Source organism: Aricia agestis, chromosome Z, assembly GCF_905147365.1.
Source record: "Aricia agestis chromosome Z, ilAriAges1.1, whole genome shotgun sequence".
Taxonomy (NCBI): domain Eukaryota; kingdom Metazoa; phylum Arthropoda; class Insecta; order Lepidoptera; family Lycaenidae; genus Aricia; species Aricia agestis.
The window spans coordinates 22,218,717-22,245,783 of NC_056428.1; the positions used below are offsets into that span (position 1 = coordinate 22,218,717).

Below are 27,067 nucleotides of genomic sequence, written 5' to 3' on the forward strand. Positions count from 1 at the left end.
ACCGCAATGGCACCTACTCTACCTTATATTTAAGTTACTCTATGCCATTGAATAAACTCTGTCAAAAACGTCAAATCTTCTTATCTTCCAGTTTGGTGTGTTGAGTGTTGGTTTCTATATTTTTCGTCTTCAATTTATTTAGATTTTCTGTATTAAATTGTTAATTATTCTACAATTTAACTTTAGGGCTTGAATATAAATATAAAATGTTAAGAAAGTGTTTCGTATAGTCTACTTTAGAGGAGTTAATAGTTGAAAACTATAAAGTCGGCAAAATGGCTGATTCTCAGATTTCCAATATCGTACAGGAAATATTAGTAAGTTTAACCTTTATTTTCTTTTATTACATACATAAAACTTAACCCTTTTATGTTAGTGAGTTAGGCTGAAAAACTATAATTTAAATTTGGTAAAATATAAGCTGAAGAGACAATAATATGGAAAACTAATAAGCATTAGTTTTCCATATTATTGTCTCTTCAGCTTTACCGCTCGGTAAACGTAACTTATTAAATTACTAAGACTAGGGCATAGTAACCATTAAATTAGGTTCCATAAAAGAAAATGTATGTTGACACTACCTATTCTATTAAGTACCTTTGCAGTAAGCCAACTTCGTGATTCTTTGTGAAATAGAAATTGCGCAAATCGTGTAGGTACCTGCCTGAAATGGAATAAGACATCCATTATGTTGAAAACTTTACCATTTTTTTTCAGAGAGTCGAAGCTGTAGAAGAGGCCTTTAGCACATTTTTAGTTTACAAACCAGAACAGGAAAATGAAAGATTAGCAATGTATCAAGATAAACTTTGTGCAGCCATGACGGGCTATAATGCTGAAATACAGGAGTCATTCATCAGACAGTATCTGTCGCTGACTGCGGTTCTCGCTAATAGATATAAGATGAAACAACTGCTAACACTATTGGAGAATTTAGTTAATACCAACATACTTCAGGCTCGGTAAGATTATGTTTTGAAAACTGGCCAAGTGTGTGTCGGGCCAGGTGCAATATAGGGTTCCGTAGTACCGCTAGTTTCTTTTTGTATGGTCAGTGAATATTCATTTATAACATGCTTTACACTACTAACAACATAATCTCAGTTACTTTCAAAGGAATTAGAAGAAAAAGTTCCTTACTTTCCCAAATACATTTTTTTAGCCGACTATTATTTAATAACTTCTGAAGTCTTCTTAGCCGTGACAGTTTTTCTTTTAAATTCAGCATATTCCCTACTCTTGTGATTTTTTTCACATTTCCAGAAGCAATAGTTTAGCTGGTAGAAGAGGGGGACACTGGACTCTAACAATTTTTTCCACTTTAAAACTTAATATTTCACAAATGGATCCCTAAATTGGAAAATGATCTATGAATACTCATAATATTTTTAAAATACCTATCCAATGACACCCTACACGATGGGGTGGACGCGAAAAAGAAATCACCCAAAATCATCAAATTTCACAAAATCCTTAATTTTATTTGTGCTTTAATAATTAATATAAAATAAAATTAAAATAAAGTAAATATTTAAGGGGGACAAGGTATCCCATACAAAAAACACAATTTTTGTCTACTTTCACTCTATACCGGTACAGAACCGTTTGTGTACGAGTCCGACTGGCACTTGGCCGATTTTTTGTATATTTATTATATTTTGGATAAAAAGTGTCCAAGTGGCTTAAAGTATCTCCATTCCAAATTTCAGCCAAATCTCTTCAGCAGTTTGAGCATGAAGAGGTACAACAGATGGAGAGATAGACACACTTTCGTATTTATAATATTAGTATGGATAATTTAATGGTTATATAATATACTAATATCATCCTCACATATGAAATAGGCGTTTTGTATGGGAGGAATATAAAGTAGATGTTTTTTGTATACTTAATATTATATTTAATTAATCGAAGTATGTACCTTTGTTATCAATGCATTTTTGCCATCTTAAGGGTAGTTCGTTGATCCCTTTACTAAAGAAACGGAGGGACGATAGTCAATAAATTCTTTGAATGCGGTTTGGACTGCCACATCAGTGTTCAATTTTTTTTCTTGTGGGAAGCTATCCTGACAACAGATATCTGTCGTAACCGTTTGGCCAGATTCTAGAAAGCTGTAAGTGAACGACACCAGCACTAGTCCACCAAACACTCACAAGTAACTTTTTCCAGGGGACATCCCCTTTTAAGTTTTTTTATCTTCCCAATTTGCTTCAAGTGGATTAAAGCAGTTTTATAACTTACACCGAAGCCTGCTGCTAACTCTGAAGTGGTTTGCGATGGATCCGCTTCCACAATAGCCTTTAATTATTCTTCATTATTCATTTTGGTCTCGGGGCTTGTTCTGAAGGTCGAAATTTCAAAAACGCAAACGTTGGAACCAATACCGTACCGTTTTTCTTTTGCGACACCAGCACCATAGACATTTTTAATTCATCAAGCTGTTTCTGCAGCACTCGTGCCACGGTAGAACTTATATTCGTAATTAAAGCAATATTTCAATTTTTTCATTGTGTGATATGAACGACTCCAAAGGAAAAATAATCTCGGAAAAACTGTTTTGGAAACTCAAATGTACCTAATAGATGAATATATATAAATTTTAATTTGGAATTCATATCCAAAGACGAGATATTTGAGATCAAAGTGGCCTGAACAACAAAACGCCAATTTCATATGTATGGAGACTAAGGACCTAATATTTATAATTTGACTACTTGCAAAAATGTGAAACATTAACAATTTTGTCTCCACAGAATGTTGTGTGATTGTATTCTCACAAGTGAGAAGCTTGTGTATCAAAATGGCGATTATTGGATTGAATCTTTTCATTTAATAAGGAGAGTTATTGGAGGTGTAGACTACAAGGGTGTGAGAGAAATTATGAAGGTATGTGGTCTTACCGCCGTATTCAGAGACATTTAATTATGATTAACCTTCAATTTAATGAAGAGTTTGACAGATCATGTAGTGGGCTTGTGTCAAAATTTTGAATTAATTACATTTAACTAATTAATGTTCCACTCTGAGTGCGGCAGTTAGCCATAGTTTAAAATTTGGTGATAAGCAATAAGCATATATTTGTTATAAAATATGCTTATTGCTATATTAAAACTATTCTGTAATCTCCTGAACCAGAGGCATTTAAATGTCACTGTGTTGTTCTTTATTTGTTTTATGCCAAGGTTCATCTGTTATGATTATTATGAAGTAATTTTCATTGAAGTGTTGTAGAATTTTAATTTGGTTTTGGCTGCAGTTCCCTACAGTTCAACATCATATCACGTTTATTTAAGCCCATACATAGTGCCCCATAGAAGAAACAACCTAACCAATATATCGCTGGCCCCGGGCAATAAGGCGTAATATCAAACATCGTTTTGTTCAGGAGAGACAAAATAAGTTATTTTGTTTATAGTACAGCATACAGTGGTCCAAAACAAATGTATGATGTCTCATATGAAAGTTAATTTTTTTACCTGTTTAACCATATCAAAATAATTGTAATAGTATAAAAAATTATTGAAATAATTGAAAAAAGTATAATACAACTAATAAGCGATATTGTTTCAATTGTAACATTGTTTATTGACTTTATAAAAACACCAAACCGCTTGAGATTTAAGAACATAACACGACGTATTTTTCGCTTTAGATTTCGAGCGTACCAGCCGACTACTCCGTTCTTCTGGGGAATCTTACAGCGAAAGCTTAGTTGTATCGTATCTTCACCGGTTTTTTTAGTTATATTTCATAGAGTAATGCAAGAATACAGTTTTAGTCCTAAGAGAATTTTCGATTCAATAAAGCTTTTGTCATTTATTATACCCAAAATATTATTTTAAAAATATGAAATAAATAGATTAATACTCAGAGAAGCGAAAAATTAAAAAGGGCGTAACCGGCGTTTACCACTTTGTTGCCCGGGGCCAGCGATATGTGTGTGTGTGTGTGTGTGTGTGCTTGGGCTGTTGTAAGTAACGGAATCTTTGAGCACGATTTTTACCTATCCAGTAGTCTAATTAATTTGAAACTTTGCGTACTTATTAAGAGCCAATGACAATGCAATAATATGTAAAAATATTTTGAAAAATAAATAAAAAAAGCGTGTTTTTCAAAGGTTTTTTTAGTTATTATTAAATAATAATAACTAAAAAAACCTTTGAAAAACACGCTTTTTTTATTTATTTTTCAAAATAAATACGCATCAAAGCATCTATAAAAAATCAGCTTGTTAGGGTTCTGTTATAGGGTTCTCCGTTCTGTAATCAACAAAACTTGGTTGACTACTGAACCCTAAAACGGAACCCTAACCAGCAGATTTTTTGTATATTGGTAGGTTAATAGTTATATAATTTATAACCTGTGACGACGTAGTCGATATGACGACCTCTGTGGCTCAGTTGGTGGGCTATTGGTAGCTCAAGCCGGGGGTCGCGGGTTCAAATCCCGCCGACGGAACAAAAAGTTTTCAAAGTTCCTGGGTCATGGATGTGTATTAACTATTAAATATGTGTATCATATAATAAAAATCTTAAATATATGTATAGTATAAAAGTATTAAATATATTTCCGTTGTCTGGAACCCGTAACACAAGTCCTTCAGGTACTTACCACGGGGCCAGACTGACGTGGTGTGAAGCGTCCATAGATATTATATTATATTATAATTTAAGAATAACATTGTCCTACAAATAAAACAGTCCATATTTTAAGACCATCAATTCAAAGTATGAAATCCTTTCTATCTCTGTTAGCTACCACTTTCGAGATTTTTCGCAAATAAAAATGTTGTTCGTCTTATCAAAATGAAGCTACTCACAAAAAATTTGCTTGCTAGTAATAAAAAAAAATGTTGTAGAGCTCCCGTACTATATAGATCAAACATTTTTGCTCAACTTTTTTTTCCAGAGCTTTTTAATGAAAAATATAATTTTCAGGGTTGCAGAGAGAAAGCGACAACATTGCCTGTAAAGTTAAACTCCAGTTCATTGCCACAGATGAAAGCTTTGTACAATGTACTTGAATATATTTTTGATAGAAACGCGTCGCTTTTACCAGCTTATTTTATTGTCACAGAGATTCAGAAAGATTATCCTGATAATAACCACTGGCCGCATTGGGTTTGTAGCTTTTTATTTAGCTATAATTATTATTTTCTTTATGTATGTATGTCTCCATATTATAATACTGCAGTAATTGCATGCGAATTTGGACAATATAAATGAAGTTTTATTTGGATTATATTTGGATTTTATTTGCATTGTGGAAACCTAAGATATTTGTAAACACTTAGTATAACTTTTCAGAACTTGGCAAAACTCCTTAGCTCCTTTGTGGAAAGTTTTCGGCCATGCGCTCAAATGGTTTCAATCATTGGCCACTCTCAAATGCTTCCGGTAATAGAGTTCTCAGGTTTCGCTGATCACCTGGTGAACCCCTGGCGACTTAATCCCATCACATTGAAGTTTTCCCTGAAAGGGAATTTACCCTACGACGATGAACTCTTAAAGCCTCAAATAGCGCTTTTGAGGCATGTACTGGAGCAGCCATATTCCAGAGATATGCTGTGCTCAATGCTAGGGCTGCAAAAGCAACACAAGCAGCGTTGTATAGCTCTCGAAGACCAGCTTGTGGAGCTGATGATATCGCCAATGGAACGCACCGAGCAAGAGAATGAGGATGAGGAAATGTCTTCCAATCATTGGTGCTGGCTACATCTCTCTTCCCAAGTTATTTATTTGATACTCATGGGATTCGCTGACTTTCCCAATATAGTTATGGGGCTGCATAGCAAACTGCAAGGTCAGGACTCAAAGAAGGGTCGAGACAACTTAATGTGGGTGCTTCTGCAGTTTATTTCGGGGAGCATTCAGAGGAATCCTCTGGCCAATTTTCTTCCAATTATGAAATTGTATGAGCTACTGTACCCAGAGAAAGAACCATTGCCTGTTCCTGACTGCACAAAGTCTCACTGCACTCAACAGATGGCGGTTGTCTGCATTTGGATGCATCTTTTGAAGAAAGCTGAAACTGAAAACAAGACGATGACTATGCCACAAAATCTGAAAGTACAATATGAGTAAGTGCTTTATTACTATTTTTGTAAGTCCTCAAAATTTCCTTTGATAGTTTGATACTGCTTGTCTTGTTTTCTATGGTGGTTAGTGGCTTAAGTTAACAGTACAATAATTGTAATAGTAATCCATACTAATATTATAAATGCGAAGTTTGTCTGTCTGTCTGTCTGTCAGTCTGTTACCTCTTCACGGTTAAATCGCTGAACCGATTTTGCTGAAATTTAGTATGGAGATACTTTGAGTCCTGGGAAAGGTCATAGGATACTTTTTATCCCGGAAAAATGTACGGTGCCCGCGTGATAAACGAATTTTGGCGCAACGGAGTTGCAGGCATCATCTACTGTAAAATAAAATGTCACTTTTTATACAAAATATCAGTTACTCAGTATTTACTCTACATTATTTTTCTAGGTACTTACAACACCTTATGACATCGAACAATACACCGTCGTTGATGGGGTCAGATTTCCGCATCGCCCTTCTATGTAACGCTTATTCCACTAACCAAGAATACTATTCTAGACCAATGGGCATTATAATAGAGACATTGTTTGGCAATCAGAAGACAATGCCGAATGGAAACCCACCTACTCCATTGCCTACTGCACCTCTGTCTATGTGTATACTAGATAGTTTAACATTGCATTGTAAGATGTCACTCATACATTCCATAGTTACACATATAGCGAAACTGGCGCAGAACAAATCAAATATACCAGGCAGTAATGTAATGGCACCGGCCCTAGTAGAAACATACAGTAGGCTGCTCGTGTATACAGAAATAGAATCTTTAGGAATCAAAGGATTTATAAGTAAGTATTATTTTGATTTCAGAAAGTAAATTGTAAAGTATATGGTTTTGTACATTTTTTGGTAACAAAAACTATTCTATGTCTTTTCCTGTCCTCCAAACCATCTTTTCTTTCATCTAAATCGATTTAACCGTCTAGTTATGAGGGTTACCCTCTTTTGGGTTTGAGCAAAGCGCTGTTTTTCTCAAAGTTAAGTTTAAAAACAGCGCTTTGCAGCAGCGTAGAAGTGACATGGTAACGTCCCGGTGAGTTTATAGCCCTTAATCTTTTACTAAAAAAACATTTTTTTATTTCCAGATCAGCTCCTACCCAATGTTTTCAAGTCCCAAGCGTGGGGTATTCTACACAATTTACTGGACATGTTTTCATACAGAATACACCACATACAGCCCCACTATAGAGTCACACTATTGTCAAATATACACTCCTTGGCTGCGTACCCTCAAGCCAATCAGACACAGTTACAACTATGGTGAGTAGAATAATTATGACTGTTATTTAGCTGCTTTTTCAGATTATAATTTTAACACAAGTTATGACGCACTTATGATTTATTAAGACTAACTCAGAATAATGTAAATTATATTCATTAAAATATTATAAGTTTTTTTTATTGTCCATTTAACGAAAACTATAACGCATAAGCTTTGACTGAAAGATTTGATAGAAAGAGAGTCTGAGGGACCTATCAGACAGCGGTCACGCATTCAAGCAATACGTTCGGGCGGTCGGTACACAGACGCGGTCAGAGCGCCCCCTGAGTGAGTATCTCTATAACATAACGTAATACAATACAAAGAACACAAAACTGACCGCTTGAACGCTTGACCGCGTGACCGCTCTCTGTCTGATAGGAAACGACATTAGGTAATCGTATTGTAGTACGAATTACAACATGCAGATGCGAGGCGTACGATATACAGGGTGCAATTAAACCTTCCTGCCAAATTTTGATATATTGATCCTTGTTAAAAATAAAAATACACGTATTTTTTCTTTTATAATCACTCAGTACTAAAATGTCGAGAAATAGCTTCCGAAAGTTATCCTAAAAAACGCTACAATTAATGGACACGATGCGTCGGCCGTGCGTGACGTGCCCCCGCGCGTGCGCCTTCCCCCGCGTCACCCCCGCTCATTCCCCCGCGCCGCGAGTGTCCGTTCTGCAACGATTTTAAACGGGATAAAATATGTCATTGAAAAAAAAATAACACCCAAATTTTTTTTTTATTAAATGGACTCCTAATGATACCTAAGCCCTGGAAAAAAATTGACAGGAAGGTTTAATTGCACCCTGTATTTACCACACAGTAGTGAGTGTGAGGTCCAAAAACTATGACGTATTGTTTCGATGCATTTTAATTAGTAAATTCAAACCGTCCGTTTAGTTTCTGTTTCAATTTCTTTTAAACCGAGTTCATAAAAAGGATAAATATGACTGGTATGTAATATGTATGTAATATTTCCAGAACTGCCCACTTTCTTATATTATGTTAGTCTATATCAGCGTCTGAATAAATGTGCCAAATTTCAAAAGTGTATGTATGTATGTATGTATATCTTTGTGTTCGCATATCTCCGGAACTACAAGTCCGATTTAAGTGATTCTTTCATCAAAATGGGTTTGATAGTTTTTGAGATAGGGAATTTTTATTCTTAGCGGCCCCAAGACGATCAATTTTATTGTGCAATATCACATGCAATATTATTGTCCGTATAGGTTTGAAATTGTTCAATACTGTTGTTTTATTTTTATTTTATTTTTTTATTTTATATATCCAGCTTTCCTATTTCCAGCTTCGAGAGCACAGCTCTCCGTCTTATCACGAGTCTCGGTAGTTCGGGCATACAGCTCCAGATGTCACGGGTGGTGTCTGAGCCCAAGTCGTTAGTGTCGAGCGAGAGTGAGGAGCTCAATAGAGTGCTGGTGCTAACTCTCGCTAGAGGAATACAGATGACTGGTTCCGGTGAGTTTTGACAACTAGCCAAATACAAACAAACAAATTTATTTTACTGTGCACGAACCCCATAACAGTAACTACCTTCAAAAATAAATAATAATTAGTTGACGTGTACACAAATATACTAATCCTGCATCGCGCTATCGAAGTCTTCGTTCAAAGAGATAAGTTTTTTTTAACTTTAACTTAGATCTGTAAAAATTTGCCTAAGAGGACTAAAATTGTAATACTATGCTTGATGGTTCGAAAGGACGACGATCCCCACCGAGAAGTGTGTTATGCTCGGTGACACCGAAACGCACTGGATTGACTTCTGCTGTTGGATGATGAGTTATTAATTATTATAGTTTACCCGGCGAATCAAACCGCGATTGACAATGACGTGATAGATGTCCCTAGTCTAATGCTAAGTACTCACATACGGTTTTACTCGACAGTTTTACTCCAAATCGAGCAAAAAAAAAACAGTGGACCATAAAACTCACAGCTCGAAGGCTCGATGTTTCCTTCGAACTTACTCGACGCGAGCCGTCGATCTTTACCTAAGCGTGTAGACGTGACTTCGAGTGGCACGAGTCGACCTTCTCCTTATTTATTTGAACAGACATCTTTTGGTTCGAACGGTTCGGTGAATACTGAAGCTTACTGAATGTGTGAACGAAAGCCCAAACCGCGGGTTTTGCTCGACGTGATTGCTCAATCGAGTAAAACCGTATGTGAGTACTTGCATAAGGGCGACATCGAACTACGTTAAAAATCTATACTTTAAAGAAAGTAGAAGTGTTTTAAAAAGTTCAACCTTATTTTTCCGTCAGGTAACGACGGCGCGGCGGTCAAGGAGCTACTGACCACGATCATGACCAACACACCGCACATGTGGTCGCAGCACACGCTGCAGTGCTTCCCGCCCGCGTTGCTAGAGTTCTTCTCGCAGGTAGCTATGATACTAGTTTGTTACATACGTGGTTACCATATTTTAACACATTTATTGCCACATCACGCGACGTCGCGACTTACGATTTTGCTCACGCTTAAGAGGATACACCAGGGGCTAGAGAAATGAAAAAAAAGCACGTGTAATATCTATAGCTGTCTCCCTTACGTCAAGCCTATACCGCAGAACGCGATAGAGACAACTGCAGAAAATCCAGAAAATCAACGATTCGTTGTTCCCTGATTCCTTCTCCAAAACTTAACCGATTTAAGTACTTTTTTCATTAAAGATTAAAAAAAGGCTTGATCTGTGTTCCTATGTTTTGCTTTTTTTTGTATAATCTAGCCAAATCTGTTTTCTGGATGTTTGAACACAGCGGAAAATCTGGCCATTTTTTTGGGTTTTTGAACGTTCATATCTTATTTAATAATTAAATTATGAAAAAAAAGAAAACATAGGGACATCGTATTCGTGGCCGTAGATATTCAGGAAAAAATTATAACTCTACTAGCATTATCCAGGGAGGAAACAGGGGACAACGTTTGTATGGAAAAAAGGGCGGTGTGGACTCCTCTTAAAAATGGCCATAGCGTAATGGCTATAAATGGCATTCGTTTTGGCCACTAGGGAAGGGACTTACCTTTTTTATGTTTTGGCCATCTCGGTAAAGTTCACTACTTTTGGCTTGGCAATCAACGTGTTAACAGGAAGGAAGCTTGTTAAACTTATCTTGCCAAAGATCATAAAATATCTTGATCAACAGACTATGAAATTTTTAAACCACAAACTCTAATCATCTAAGATAAAATATTATATATAAATTCTCGCAATGAATATATTTCATTTCTATTTTAAGAGAGCAAGATGAATTAATTATACTTTTTCTTCAGAACCCCGCGCCCAAAGAGAACAAGGCGTTACTGAAGAAATCTGTGGAAGAGGAATACCGGAAATGGACGTCAATGGCGAACGACAACGACATAATAACACACTTCTCCGTGCCCGGGACACCTTTGTTCCTGTGTCTGCTATGGAAGATGATCTTCGAGACCAACAGAATCAACCCCATTGCCTTCAAGTGAGTACTTGAGTTTTTTAGGATACCTAAAGGGTAAAAACGGGATTCTATTACTGAGACTTCGTTGTCTGTCTGTCTGTCTCCAGGCTATATCTCAAAAACGTTAATGTTGGCTATGACGATTGAGAGACTTCAGTGTGGCTAAATAAACAACGTTGGGTCGCAATTTAGATGTTGTTACGTGCTAGGGTTCGAAGGATTTGGATAGAAAGACCTGCTGACTCTCTTGAAGACTTTATTCACTAGCACTAAGTCCAACACTAAGTACTAGGTTCAAACACTAAGCACTATCACTGTCCTAGGTCGTAGCCAAGTCGTAGGTTCACTGGTTTACTCATTATTGATCACTTATATTCACTCCGAAGTCACCTCGAAGATCGCTCAGACTAAACTGAATTACCGGCCCGTCTACCTGCGACTATTTATACGGGCCGGACGAGTTCTGGATAGTTCTATTCTAGATTGTACCCAATTTGCGTAAACAAGACGTGTGGAATGTTTCTAGAAAATACGCGTAGGTAATCTAATACCATCTAGTATCGAGTAGGGGATTTATTCGTCGTCGTTTGGTATAAAGAGGCACGCATTTTAGAAAATAATAAAAAGTTTTTGAATTTTGTTGTTGATAACCATTTTATTCGAGTTACCATATTGGATCGTATTTAAAAAACTTACTATTCATTAAAATATTATTTTCATCTGGTTGATACAAACCTTACTTCTGAGCTGAGTAAGGATAAATGAAGAAATGTATTTAATTTTGCAGGATTCTCGAGCGTATAGGCGCTAGGGCGCTATCGGCGCATCTGCGGAAATTCTGCGACTACTTAGTGTTCGAAGTGACAAACCCCGCCGGTGGGCACATCAACAAATGCGTGGAAGCCATCAACGATATCATATGGAAGTATAACATCGTCACTATTGACAGGCTGGTGTTGTGCTTGGTATGTGAATTATTTGTTATACCTGTGATGGTAGAATAAGTATTATAAGCATTATGTGGAAATAAAATAATAATAATAGGAGAAGCTGATTCATAGGCAGATGGCGGATCCACGTCATTTGCTTATTAGTCTAATAGAAGAGGGCATTTTGTGGCATGCTCGAGCATGTTAGATTAAGCTTTTGTAGGCTTTCCACAAGTCACGACGCCCGAATATCACTCCACACGAATATTACTCTTGGCTCCCCTTCTATAATATATCTATGAGCCAGTCCACACGGCGGCGCATCTGCGTTGCGTCGACGTAGCGTAGTAATAGCGCTGCGATGACGCAGTGCCCGTGTGGCCGGCTACTGTGCGTCGAACGGCAGCGCTGCGTCGACGCAACGCTGACGCAACGCCCGTGGAGACAGGAGCTCTAAGGGCCAACCCAGACGTACCACAACCACACGACAACCACAACCACACGACAACCACACCACGTAGTCGGGCGTATATTTCGTATTGTAAATGAACTGGACCATTCACACATACCACATTTTGCAGTCGTTGTCGACCACTTGTCAAATACCAACCACATCACAACCACGGCTGACCACCTCGCAACCACGTCGCATCCACATCGCAACCACAAAGTTGCGTCGATGTAACGACAGTGCGCGCACACCGCCCGCGGTCTTCCCCCCTACGTTTCATTGACTTTCGTGCGTAACCACATCGCAACCACTGGCGACAACGCAACCACATCGCAACCACTGGCGACAACGCAACCACGTCGGCATTTTGTCGGTACCACAACGCAACTACAAAAAGCTGCAGCGACACCATTCACACGTAACCACTGCTCGACGACATTTTGTCGTTGCGATGTCGAGTGGGTCGGCCCTTACTCAGCTGACAGATGACGACTAATATTGAACTGATGTGACAAAGTATGTACCGCAATCTGCCTATGAATCTATTTGTTTGATTTTTCCTTCTTTCTGTTACACTCAGCATAACTTTGTATACATTATTTATATACCATACGAAATATTGGCATCCGTTGGTAAGTCAATAAATTAAAAATAAAAGCTAGTTGTCATATAACATGTATTTTTCAGGTTCTGAGACCGAATCCAGACGCCAACGAGAGTCAAGTGTGTCTGTACATTATACAACTGCTGTTACTTAAAGGGTCGGAGCTAAGGAACAGAGCTCAGGACTTCGTCAAAGAGAATTCCCCAGAACACTGGAAGCAGAATAATTGGTAAGGCTTGATTTATATACGGCAGCTACGCGTCACGTTGCGGTCTGAATTGTTGTAGTCGTTTCCGCGGGTTTCCCTCCACTCGATTCGTCAAAAATTATATCATTTGTTCCACAAAATGTCATTTTAATGTTACTACTATTTTAACTATTATTAACAAACACACTTAACACACAATTGACACACAAATATACCCTTATATTAATTATATACAGGGTGTAACAAAAATAAATGATAATACTTTATGGTGTGTACGTGTTCCTTGTAGAGAGTTCACTGTGAAAGTAGCAGCGCTGAAAGACCAAAAAATTTTTTCACTTTTGTATGGACAAGGGTCCGAGCGTCACGAGTTTCCCCATACAAAAGTGAAAAAATTTTTTGGTCTTTCAGCGCTGCTACTTTCACAGTGAACTCTCTACAAGGAACACGTACACACCCTAAAGTATTATCACTTATTTTTGTTACACCCTGTATATAATTTACTCTCTACTTCCTTAATCTCTTTTTTTTCCTATACTAAATTATTCATCTGTGGTCACCGCTGTTGGTTCTACATTTAGTAAATATTATAATTGCATACTTTACTATTATTCATGTAAGACTATTCGGAGATCCCAATATACGAAAATAAAATAATAAAATGATGTTACATATTACACTATACCTATACCCTGTATATTAAGAGGCCTACTAACCCAAAAAATCAAACATCGTCCTTCTCTCTTCACATTCACGCCCGTCTTTCATATGCCAGGTGAAAAAAGGCGGCGAGGAATCATCGCCAAGTTAGTTTTACTATGAATAAAAGACGATGATTATGATAAAAGTATTTTGAGCAAATTTCTAAAACAAGGTTTTTGTAAAAATAAACCTATCGAGCATTTTTTCAGTAATCGTTTTTTCGTCTTGAGCATTTAATCTTCACGAACTGGAGTTACTTGTGTAAAAAAATCAGTTTTCTAGACCTTACAGATTTTGAGATCTAGGTTTAAGCATGTAGTCAAGTTAGGGTCAGGTGCATTCTTAAGATTAAATATTTCCAGGTACGAAAGACACTCAGCGTTCCATCGGAAGTACCCAGAGAAGTTTGCCCCGGAGGAAGCGAGCGGGGCCTACAGTGGTACCATACCCGTGTACCTCAGCAATGTGTGTCTCCGGTTCATACCGGTACTAGATATCGTAGTGCACAGACATCTCGAGATACCACAAGTCAGCAAGAACTTGGAACAGCTTTTGGAACATCTGGGTTATTTGTACAAGTTTCATGGTGAGTGTGTTCTTTAGTTTCTTTTATTCAGATTACTAAATGCAATAAGTACCATCAAGGAAATGAATTCCCAGATAACGTCACTTGGTCAGAGTCTATAGATGCTGGCGGGAAAGATTCCGAATTATTCCCGTCGAATACTTCGGAAGTATTCCGAAATATTCCGAAACTTTGGGAATATTTCAACTGTCAAAAAGAACAAGGAAAATTGCGCTTGGAAGTTGTAAACTATTTATCTTTAGTTGTGTATCTAAGAATCTGTGATGCCGGTTACTAACATTATTAGCCATGCGGCGAGAAACGGCTTTTTTGGCTTATTATCCTTACTAGCGATAAATAGCGGCTGGTAACGGCTTTTTACTTTTCTTTGATAACCAAATATAATAAAGTGTGATAACCTAATCACATGAGTTCGTTTATTTTTTATGGTTTTTATTCTGATTTACTTACAATAGGATACATTTAAAACTTAAATAGACATAAACGATGACATTTGAATCTGTGTTAAAGTGTTAAATACACAATTCTCATACAATGTGTGACAGAACACAGTAAACAAATAGTACTATTTTAATGAGATGTTATGGTATTTAAATATTATTGAATGCCGCGCGCGAGTCGCGCCCGCGACGTCGCGCTACTGGCTGGGCTGGATTGGTGTTTATTATTTAGGTTTGGTTTAGTTATGTTTATGTGTGCAATAGTATGCGATTGTGGTCGCGTTTGTCGTGTCGTGGATCATGGCAGAATCAAAAGAAAAAAAGAATAAATGTTAAAATAGTGACAATGGCGAGAAGATGTAAATATAAAAAGCACGTATTTGACTTTTTTATTTAATTTTGACGCCCGTTTATGTATATTTTATTGTGTTATAGAACCCAGCGCTACGGACTAGGTATTTTTAGTATGTATTATTAATATTGTGTTTCAGAGATATTATTACTAGGGATTGCAAGCCGAATACTTAGAAATCCGAAAAACCCGGACAATCCGGATTTTCGGTTTTTTTCGAGTATGAGATAAAATTATGAAAAAGAAACTTCTACGTATTATAAAATATTATGTTTTTTATTGTTTTGTTTAGATTTAAGCTCTATTGCTCTTTGGCAAACCCTAAATCGAATTTTTTTTAAACGTAAATCGGTCAGTGATCGAGTTTCAGGATCAGTCAAAGCAACCAGAATTTTTTTTTGAAGCAGCTGTCAATACAACCGCAATTTAAAATGAAATTGATGAGAACACAAGGCCAAACAATCATATTATATTTTGTAAATTCATATCTCATGAACTTGAGCAATATACTATAGCCATTATAATATACTTTGGTAAAACAAACCAAAAACTACTACAGAAAATTATTCATAGGTATTTTTGAATCAACTAAAAAGATAAAAATATTGTTTAAATTACTTATGTTTGTGTTCGTTATTTTAAATTGAAATGTTATAGTTATAAAAGGTAGTAAATCGTGTTTCTTGTTGATTCGTGATTTTAATAGTTCGTGATTTTAATTTCATCCCGATCCGTCCAGTGGTTTGGGCTGTGCGTTGATAGATCACTATATCAGTCAGTCACCTTTGAGTTTTATATACAGGGTGTAACAAAAATAAATGATAATACTTTAGGGTGTGTACGTGTTCCTTGTAGAGAGTTCACAGTGAAAGTAGCAGCGCTGAAAGACCAAAATTTTTTTTCACTTTTGTATGGAAACAATTAACAAAAAAGTTGCCGGTGCGAAAGCCTTGGGCTCAGTACTTGATGGCTGGACCAATATCAAAGGAAAGTCTGTTGTGAACTTCTTACTGACTACACCAGATCCAGTTTTTATTAAAAGTATTACCCCTGGAACTCGAATGGAAACGGCACAATTCTTAGCTGAAGAAATCAAATCGGTGATTGAGGAAGTTGGGAGAAGGCGCTTTGTGTGTGTTATTACCGATAATGCTTCCAACATGCGAGCTGCCTGGCGGATAATAGAGGAAACTTATGACAATATATCTTGCGTTGGATGCGCTGCACACACATTTAATCTCCTTTTTCAGGACATCGCCAAAAAAGGATTTACTCATAAGAGTAATAAGAGATGCATAAAGGTGATTAAATACATAAAGAAAAGGAGCCGCGTCTTAGCTTTCTTCACAAAGAAGCAAAAAATGTTATACGACAAAAATGTAACATAATTAAAACTTTATTCTAAAACGAGGTGGGGTGGAGCTATGTATTGCTTGAAAAGCTTTAAAGAAAATCGACAAGCTCTTGAGCTTTTAGCTATTTCAGAAGATGTACAAATTCAAAGAAGCTTAAAAAACATTATTCTTTCAGCTGTAACCTGGACAAAAGTCGATTGTTGTCTAGACATATTGTCACCGATTGAGAAAGCTATCTCAGTTGCAGAGTCTAATCATGCTTTACTATCAGATGTACCTTACCTTTTTGATGAAATCAAACGAACAATCGAAACTCAGTTACGGTCCGATACAACCAGAAGTTTTATAACTTTTGAAGAAGAAATAGATATCGTAAATGAGAATCGATTAATAAAAGGCGGGAATTTATTCTGCGACCTATTCATTTAGCTGCGAACTTGTTAGACCCCCGGTATATTGGAACGAATCTCCAGACCACAGAATTCGGAACTGCAACAGACTACCTTACAAAATTTGCTTCATTCTTAAACCAAGATTTAATTCAAATTATGACTTATCTTGCTGAGTTCCGAGCTAAATCTGGTTATTGGAATAAACGTCAAATTTGGTTACCGGTCCAAAATTTAGAACCCAGGTTATGGTGGCAAGGATTGTGTGGGATTGTGTGACAACCAACCAATTGCAACCATTGCCATAAAGATATTAAGCATACCACCTTCGTCTGCATCGGCAGAGCTCAATTGGTCACTTTTTGCTCGAACACATACAAAATCGCGAAACCGATTAACTGATGATCGCATCAATAAACTCATAACTATAAGTGCTAATTTGCAATATGTAGACACAGTCTTTGATAATATTGAATCTGCAACTGATAGTGATGATGACTCCGTACAAAATGAGGAAAATGATCCATTAGGAAATTATGAACATGTAGACTAGTAACAGTAGCAGCGCTGAAGGCCTAAATTTTTTTCACTTTTGTATTTTTTTTTTATGAAATAAGGGGGCAAACGAGCAAACGGGTCACCTGATGGAAAGCAACTTCCATCGCCCATGGACACTCGCAGCATCAGAAGAGCTGCAAGTGCGTTGCCGACCTTTTAAGAGGGAATAGGGTAATAGGGGAGGGTAGGGAAGGGAAGGGAGTAGTTGAGGGTAGGGAAAGGAATAGGGTAGGGGTTAGGGGATTGGGCCTCCGGTAAACTCACTCACTCGGCGAAACACAGCGCAAGCGCTGTTTCACGCCGGTTTTCTGTGAGAACGTGGTATTTATCCGGTCGAGCCGGCCCATTCGTGCCGAAGCATGGCTCTCCCACGTATAGTGGGAAACTCGCGACGCTCGGGCCCTTGCCCATACAAAAGTGAAAAAAAATTACGTCTTTCAGCGCTGCTACTGCTGCTGCTAAATTATTATCACTTATTTTTGTTACACACTGGAAGGTTCTGCCTTTTATTTAACAATTTTACTTCTACAGATTTATTATTATATGTATAGATTAAACGAAAACGCAAATTAATAATTGTAACTTTAATAACAGAACTAAAAGTGATTACAAAATTATTTGTTAAATACTTATTACAAATAAACATAGAACTGCGATAAACAACAATCGTGCACAATCCAAAACAAACAAAACAAATCCAAAACAAACAAAACAGTTATAAAATTAAAAATAAACAACAATCGCGATAAACAACATATAAAAACCGATAACAACAGATTTTTTAAACAACACCTTCCATTATGTCTACATGTTCATAATTTCCTAATGGATCATTTTCCTCATTTTGTACGGAGTCATCATCACTATCAGTTGCCGATTCAATATTATCAAAGACTGTGTCTACATATTGCAAATTAGCACTTACAGTTATGAGTTTATTGATGCGATCATCAGTTAATCGGTTTCGCGATTTTGTATGTGTTCGAGCAAAAAGTGACCAATTGCGCTCTGCCGATGCAGACGAAGGTGGTATGCTTAATATCTTTATGGCAATGGTTGCAATTGGTTGGTTGTCACACAATCCTTGCCACCACAACCTGGGTTCTAAATTTTGGACCGGTAACCAAATTTGACGTTTATTCCAATAACCAGATTTAGTTCGGAACTCAGCAAGATTAGTCATAATTTGAATTAAATCTTGGTTTAAGAATGAAGCAAATTTTGTAAGGTAGTCTGTTGCAGTTCCGAATTCTGTGGTCTGGAGATTCGTTCCAATATACCGGGGGTCTAACAAGTTCGCAGCTAAATGAATAGGTCGCAGAATAAATTCCCGCCTTTTATTAATATCATTTAAGATATCTATTTCTTCTTCAAAAGTTATAAAACTTCTGGTTGTATCGGACCGTAACTGAGTTTCGATTGTTCGTTTGATTTCATCAAAAAGGTAAGGTACATCTGATAGTAAAGCATGATTAGACTCTGCAACTGAGATAGCTTTCTCAATCGGTGACAATATGTCTAGACAACAATCGACTTTTGTCCAGGTTACAGCTGAAAGAATAATGTTTTTTAAGCTTCTTTGAATTTGTACATCTTCTGAAATAGCTAAAAGCTCAAGAGCTTGTCGATTTTCTTTAAAGCTTTTCAAGCAATACATAGCTCCACCCCACCTCGTTTTAGAATAAAGTTTTAATGATGTTACATTTTTGTCGTATAACATTTTTTGCTTCTCTGTGAAGAAAGCTAAGACGCGGCTCCTTTTCTTTATGTATTTAATCACCTTTTTGCAATCTCTTATTACTCTTATGAGTGAATCCTTTTTGGCGATGTCCTGAAAAAGGAGATTAAATGTGTGTGCAGCGCATCCAACGCAAGATATATTGTCATAAGTTTCCTCTATTATCCGCCAGGCAGCTCGCATGTTTGAAGCATTATCGGTAATAACACACACAAAGCGCCTTCTCCCAACTTCCTCAATCACCGATTTGATTTCTTCAGCTAAGAATTGTGCCGTTTCCATTCGAGTTCCAGGGGTAATACTTTTAATAAAAACTGGATCTGGTGTAGTCAGTAAGAAGTTCACAACAGACTTTCCTTTGATATTGGTCCAGCCATCAAGTACTAAGCCCAAGGCTTTCGCACCGGCAACTTTTTTGTTAATTGTTTCCTTAACCCGAATATATTCAGCATCCAGTAATTTCCCTGAAATGGAAGCTCGGGAAGGCAATCTGTAATCTGGGCAAGCAATACTAAAAGCCTCCTGCCAATACTTTGACTCAAATATGGACAATGGCATTCCGGATGCATAAATCGCACGTGCAAACACAGCATCTAAGTTTTCATCGGATCTCTTAGAGAGCGTACGTATCTCGGATGATGTAGTGTTTGTATTGGAAGGATCAGTATAAGACGGGGATAAGGTGTGAAGTGATGATACTGCCGCAATTGAGTTTGTAGTGTGTAATTCTGCCGGAGTTATACTAGATATTTGTGTTGTAGGAGTTACGGCAGATCGTACATTCAATGAGGAATGAGTACTGCCACTGACAGAAAATAAAGTTCTGATATCTATTGGTACGCTAGTGCATTTCACCAAGTGCTCTTTCATTTTGGTAGCATTTGGTTTTTTAAATTTGTGCCGGCAATAATTGCATAACATATGATGTGTTCCTTCAACCTCGCCACCCCTTTCGAAATATTCCCATACATTAGATTTTTGTCGAGGCATTTTTTCCGTGCTATTTACCTTCACCCAAATTATATCTGAAAAAGAATGAAATAAATGAAAAGTTGTAAGGAGACCACAGATTTTGTTTGGAGAGTAGGCCCAACTCGAGTTTTGATGCATACTTATGAAATATTTTCTTTATTATACATCAAAACTCGAGTTGGGCCTAATGAAAAAATTTTCTTATAATCCCCAGACTACGGTGGTATCATTGTTTTATGTGTCGAGCTAGCGAACGGTCGTGCTCCACGTTACACACGCTGCGAATATTAATTAATTAATATTTCGCGAATCGCGCGGCACATTGCAGCTGCACGTGACCATGGTGCTCGTGGCCAACGAGTTGCTGGCGTTTATCCAGCACGCCATCGACACCATGGATGAGGTCAGCATCATGCAGATCTGCAAGTCTTCCTTCACCAGCGAGGAGATTTGCCAAGGGAAGCAGCTGCTGTATGAGACGCTCGGCCAGAGCGCGAACATGCCGTCGCGACGAAGAGACGGAACCGAAAGGAGCGTGCAGGACATCATCTCCCTGCTGAAGCAGACGGATCCGGATGAGGTACCGGCTTTTGTGGCTAAACAGCTGCATAAGCTGCCGCCCGTTACGCTGGACCACGTCGACGTCGTCAGCCTACTGAAGGACATCAGGTTCCTGAAGGAAGAGCTGGCCGGAGTTCGGGGTAGATTGCAGGCGTCGGAATCTATTATCAGTGACCTACGTAGTGAATTATCACAATTGAAAAGTAATAATTCATTATGTGGGTCACCTGACGCTGCATACGTAGCTCGACGCCGAGGCGCACAGGCGATCACGTTTAGCCCGTCAGCATATTTATCGGACGGGTCAACGAACACCGCCGCTGCCGCCCCCGACCGCGTTCCCCTCCCGGTTGCAGGGACGCTAAGTCTACAGGCGACTCAGCAAAACTACGCGACTCTTGCTGGTCGCCCCGCACCTTCCCCGCGGGCGAACAAAAATGGGGAGAATGAGAGCCGTAAGGCTTCGGAGAGCCGTAAGTCCACGGAGAGCCGTAAGTCTACGGATAGCCGCAAGGCTACGAAGAGCCGCAAGGCCAAGTCTTCTCGACCTGGCATGGACGAGAGCAGGGGGTGCGATGAGGAGGGCTTCATACTGGTGGAGAGGAGGAAGAAGCCCGCCGCCCGCAACCATCGCGGCACCGCGCCCTATGTACCTGAGCTGCGTCAGCGGAGCGAGGTCCCCACGACGCCCCTGTACATATCTCGCCTGCACTGGTCCATAGAGGTCGAGGACGTCGTCAACTACATCAGTAAGAAGACATCCCTCCACTTGAGGGTCGAACATCTGCAGTCTAACCACAAGGTCAACTTCAGTTCCTTTGTGGTGAGAGTACCGACTCATCTTCTGTCGACCTTTGAAGCGGAGGAATTCTGGCCGACTGATGTGGTCTACCGAAGGTTCCGGGGAAGACTCCGGAATGAAGCGCGCGTCACGTCGCCGATAACTCGTGATAAAGTGTATATAATTTATATGTATGTTAGTCATTACGGTATATATTGTATGGGCCTATGTAGCCTGCTATAAATAAATAAATAAAAAAAATTAAAAAATATATATTTTTACATATTTAAACCGGAATCCTAAGATAGGTATACGAGGTGAAAACATTAACTTCAAAATGTCATAAAAACTGAACCAATAGGTTAAGATGAATTTAAAGTTTAGTTAAAATTAATTTTATATTACGTAAAAGCTTTTTTTTTCATAATTTTAGCTACTACCAAAAACCCGAAAATCCGGATTTTGAAAAATAAAAATCCGGACTTTTCATAGACAAAATTCCGGATTTTTAGGATTTCGAAGTATCCGAATTGCAATCCCTACTTACAAGGTTTGCCTTTATTGACTGGGCTATTAATTATTATTAACGTAGGTTATGTACGATTAATACCTGCCTATGCGACTCGCGAATACTTGCGATGCGTACGTTACATTTTATTTTATTTTTATTTTATTTTATTTGGGTGGCTTACAGCTAACAATATTATATTAAGCTTAAAAGATAGCTTAACAAAAAAGCCAATTACAAGCCTCCACAGATAACAGTTACTTTAGAGTAGGTAATTGGTGTAAGATAAAACATACAATTAATAATATAAATAAAAACAAACAACAATTTTAACAAATTAGTGACAGTAAGACTATTTATAATAAATAAATAAATAAATAAATAATACAAATATACATACAAAAAATATCAACATTATATACTTAATCAATCCCATTTATAATAAAACTAGATGACGCCCGCAACTCCGTTGCGCCAAAATTCGTTTATCGCGCGTAAACCGTACATTTTTCCGGGATAAAAACTATCCTATGTCCTTTCTCGAAACTCAAAGTATTTCCATGTCAATTTTCAGCAAAATCGGTTCAGCGGTTCGAGCGTGAAGAGGTAACAGACAGACAGGCATTTTCGCATTTATAATATTAAACCTAGAAGTAGGTATAGATAAACAATTTATATTTTACTTACGTAATGTGGCACTGAACAAATAATTCACTCATTCACCACAAACCACAAACAAGCACGTGTATCTCCATTGAATTATTCCGGCGAAATATTCGACCGAAACATTCGATTGCATCCGTCGAATATTTCGCCGTGGCAGTCGGCGCGTGCGAAGCGGTGATAGCGGCCGGCGGGCGCCGCTCTATGCGCGGCGGCGATCGATGATTTATGCAAAATACGATTTTTCAGCAAAAATAAAAATTCACATTATTTTTTTTTATTAAATTCATTTTGAATAATTCAAATTTAAAGAAACTTTCCCAGAAGTATTCCGGAATTATTCGGAATTTTTCAGAAGTTTTGCAACTATAGGTCAGACTAACGTCATTTGGTCGGATCATGTCAATTCAATTACGTAGGCAGAGTGGACAGAATGATAGAGTATGCCGACTTAGGACTGATGTTGAAATTTTTAAAGACGTATTATGACGAAAATCGTCGCTAGGGTTGTTAACTTGCTACCTACGAATTTAAAAATATGACATATTCGATGGACGTGTTCCTCTTTGGTCGTATTGTATTTTATGTTTTGGCACATGCGATTAAAATTGTCAGAATCCAATTTTGAAATCTTTATTTTAAATATTTAAAAATAAATTATGTCAGCCAGCGCGAGGCACATTCCGTTCATAATCCTAGTGAAACCCGACGAATTTGACAGATATTGAAACCTGTCCGTTTCTTTGCAGTCGAACTACTGGTAGTTATGGCTATTGTGACGTAGGTTACATTATACCATAAAGTTAATATACCTAGCGGAATAGAGCAACAATCTCGAGCTGTCAAACGAAACCGAAATTGGTTTCATCTGTGTATAAAAATATGTGTACGTATACACTTACACAAGCATGATTGAACATGATTTCTATGAGATTAAATTGTCAACGTGCGGCAAGTGCCGACTGGACGTCAAAAAAGAGTGCTGCTGTCATGTATCACACGTCTATTTTTACCATGCAATGTTACTGATAGTGACATCACTCTTGCTCATTCCTTTGTTTCTCTATTCCGCTAGGTATAATAACTTTATGCATTATACATAATCAATCTGTTATCTCATCACGTCTGTGCACTGACCTCTAGTGCGTCTGTGTCATGTCTCATGTGTCATGTTATAAAAAGTAGGTACATATTTAAAAAAAAATCTAGTCAATCAATCAGTGGGTTAGACGATCAGTTTCCGTCAATCTTTACCAGATTGATGAGAAACTGATTGTGTAACCTACGTCATAGTTAATTGTGATCTGTCGGCTGCCTGTGGGGCCTGTGGGCTGTGGCTGGTGGTTTGACGTAACGCAACCAAACTACGTAGGTCCCCCATCTGCCTAGGAATCAACTTTTCTGATGGTATAATTTAAGATGACGCCCGCAACTCCGTTGCGCCAGAGTTAATTCTTCGCATGAGAACCATACATTTGTCCGTGATAAAAGTATCCTACGTTTGTACCCTGAATACATGCTAATGAATTACCGTTTGAAGTCGGTTTTTTTCATTATAATTATTTTTCAATTGTTTAACCTAAATTTTAGATCGTCCAGTAACCTTTCTATATAACACGCTTCACTACTACGAATCCAAACTTCGAGATAAGGCGTTATTGAAGAGGAAACTCGTGAATGCTGTGCTCGGGTCCCTGAAAGACGTGAGGCCAGCTGGCTGGGCCACCACGGACACCTTCCAAGCGTACCTGCTTAAAAGTGAAGTAGACGCTACAAACTGGACACCAGACATCAACTACTATGTCAGCCTGGTGAATAGAATGGTTGATAGTATCCTTTTGAGTTAGTGTTTTAGTACAGTTAAAATAAGAATAAATCGTTTACTCATTTTGAATTAACAAGACTACCATAATAACGAATAAGGAAAAATAGAAGGATAACAAAATCTATACATCTATACTCTATAGTCTATACATACTACATATAAATAAAATTGGAGTGTCTGTTTGTAATATTGAAAGAACCGTTTTTTACTAAATGCATATGAATGTATACAGGGTGTAACAAAAATAAGTGATAATACTTTAGGGTGTGTACGTGTTCCTTGTATTGACCGTCCAGGGTTAATATTGAACGCACCCGCGTTCAATATTAACCCTGGACGGTCAATAATATTGCACAATAAATTGATCGTCTAGCCAGCTTACACAATATATAGCATGTCGTTACATAACGTCCCAACGTAAAGAGTCATTAACGAATTCTATTGTTCTACATAATTTTCTTAGCCCAACACAGCTATGACTGGCGATTCTCATTTTCCAACGACGGATTGGCGATTCAACGAGTACCCGAATCCCTCCGCGCACTGCCTTTACGTCACATGCGTGGAGCTCATGTCGCTACCCCTAGCGCCCAACGTGGTCGGAAACCAATTATTGGACGTCGTAACCAAAGGATTCGTAATCATACCTGCACTCAAACTTCAACTCTGGATCAACGCGATAGGGGTGATAATGGCAGGTCTCCCCGACCCGTATTGGACGGTGTTGCACGATAGAGTCTATGAACAAATGACTAGTAATGAGATGATGGAATGGCCGTACCAATATACCCCGTTTCAGCTGTTCAATTTCAATACGACCACAGGGTGTATGTTGGAGAATAAATACAGCTTGATATTAGCTCTGGCTCATGCTGTTTGGTACCATGCGGGCGCGGGGCAAATAACTCAGGTACCCACGTGAGTATGCGGTATATTTCCGACCTTATATTAATTGCTTTAAGGCTTAACCGAACACTCTTTAGTTGCAAAAGTAAATAAATTGAATATATCGGATTTTAAAGGACGTTCGACTTTACAGAATATATATAAGTATATTTTTGATTTTACAATTTATAAGCTAATATAACCTAGTACTAGTTTGAATTAAAGCCAACCCTGCGCTAATCATATTGTTATTTCTTTCCTCGTTTATGTAAGTATATGAAAGAATGACATTTAAGAGGGAACACTAACACCGTTTTTCCATATAAACGTATTCCCCAATTTACTCCCTGGACAATCCGTCTAGACAATTTTTTTTTATACAATATTGGGATCTGTTGAAGCTGTGCGATCGAACGTCAGCGAAAAATCGACGTTCGATTTTTTCTAAATTTACTTATAAATAAAAAAAATATGACCCTCCGAAAATCTCAGAAAATTACTGCCCCGAACCCCGCCAATCCACCGACCATAAAACAAATTTGAAACATCTTTAAGATAAAATAAAAACGTAGAGGCATAGACTCACTCTTCCTGAAGATATTTTAAAAAGTAATAATGACCTAGATAGGCTCTATTTTGAAGGAGGCTACCTCGATTTACTGTATCTGTCTCTATCACAATACACGTGCCGGCGCAGGGTGAAGCGTGATGGCAATAGTTTCTTCGTTTAAATTCTACTGCACCCGCGTTCCCTATTAACAAGAACTTTGCTGACAGAATATTTTTATTAATTATCATGTTGGTTCTTGGTATAAATAAAACACAATATTATATACTAATTACAAAATATAGTAATTATTAGTAAATATAGTAGTAATAGGTTAATAATTTTGTGTTAAATTAAAGTAATATTTTCGATTTCCAGGTTTGTAAAGGAGAAATTATCACCGGAAATCCGTACAGAAACCCAGTTGATATTCCTGTGTAACCTGGTTGGGCCTTACCTACAGAGATTTAACTCTGATCTCTCTCGAGCTGTGATGGATATAACCCTAGTACTGTACGAGCTACTGGCACATATCGACAAGTTGCAGGCGAACTTGCTCTATATAGATCCCATATGTGATCTACTGTATCCTTTTAACTTCTTATTAGTATAGATATGAGAATTAAAGATTAGAATTTAAGATTCGTGATGTAGCTTAAAGGCTCTAGAATGACTAAATTCATTAAGTAACTAAATTCATATGTAGGTTGTGTGGATTAATATCAACAATGTCTCAACTCAAGTTTTTAAACCATAATTCGAATAACTCGACTACAGATATCACATCAAATACATGTTCGTTGGCGACACGATGAAGAACGAAGTGGAGTGTGTGATACGCAAGTTGCGTCCCGCGCTGCAGATGCGCCTGCGGTTCATAACGCATCTCAACGTAGAGCAGATCAACACCGCCTAGCAGAGCGACTACTACAGCTATACGCCGTCCAGCTCGAGCTCCAGCTCCGAGTGACGGGGGCTGTAGTCATCACCGTCATCATCTCGACGTGGGACGTCATCACCGCCCGGCAGAGCGACTACTACAGCTATACGCCGTCCAGCTCGAGCTCCAGCTCCGAGTGACGGGGGCTGTAGTCATCACCGTCATCACATCGACGTGGGACGTCATCACCGCCCGGCAGAGCGACTACTACAGCTATACGCCGTCAAGC

The 27,067-nt window shown here is 38.1% G+C and overlaps 1 protein-coding gene across 1 annotated transcript; it reads left to right on the top strand.

The window, feature by feature from the left end:
* Positions 1-194: 194 nt before the first annotated feature.
* Positions 195-27,067, top strand: LOC121739066 (mediator of RNA polymerase II transcription subunit 23). Its single transcript, XM_042131379.1, has 17 exons — positions 195-317; positions 718-962; positions 2,757-2,889; positions 4,941-5,123; positions 5,310-6,082; positions 6,492-6,892; positions 7,190-7,364; positions 8,690-8,859; positions 9,669-9,787; positions 10,678-10,865; positions 11,632-11,809; positions 12,912-13,057; positions 14,101-14,324; positions 24,232-24,471; positions 24,940-25,384; positions 26,277-26,483; positions 26,676-27,067. The coding sequence occupies exons 1-17, from the start codon at positions 276-278 to the stop codon at positions 26,812-26,814; spliced, it is 4,008 nt and encodes a 1,335-aa protein (XP_041987313.1). The 5' UTR covers positions 195-275; the 3' UTR covers positions 26,815-27,067.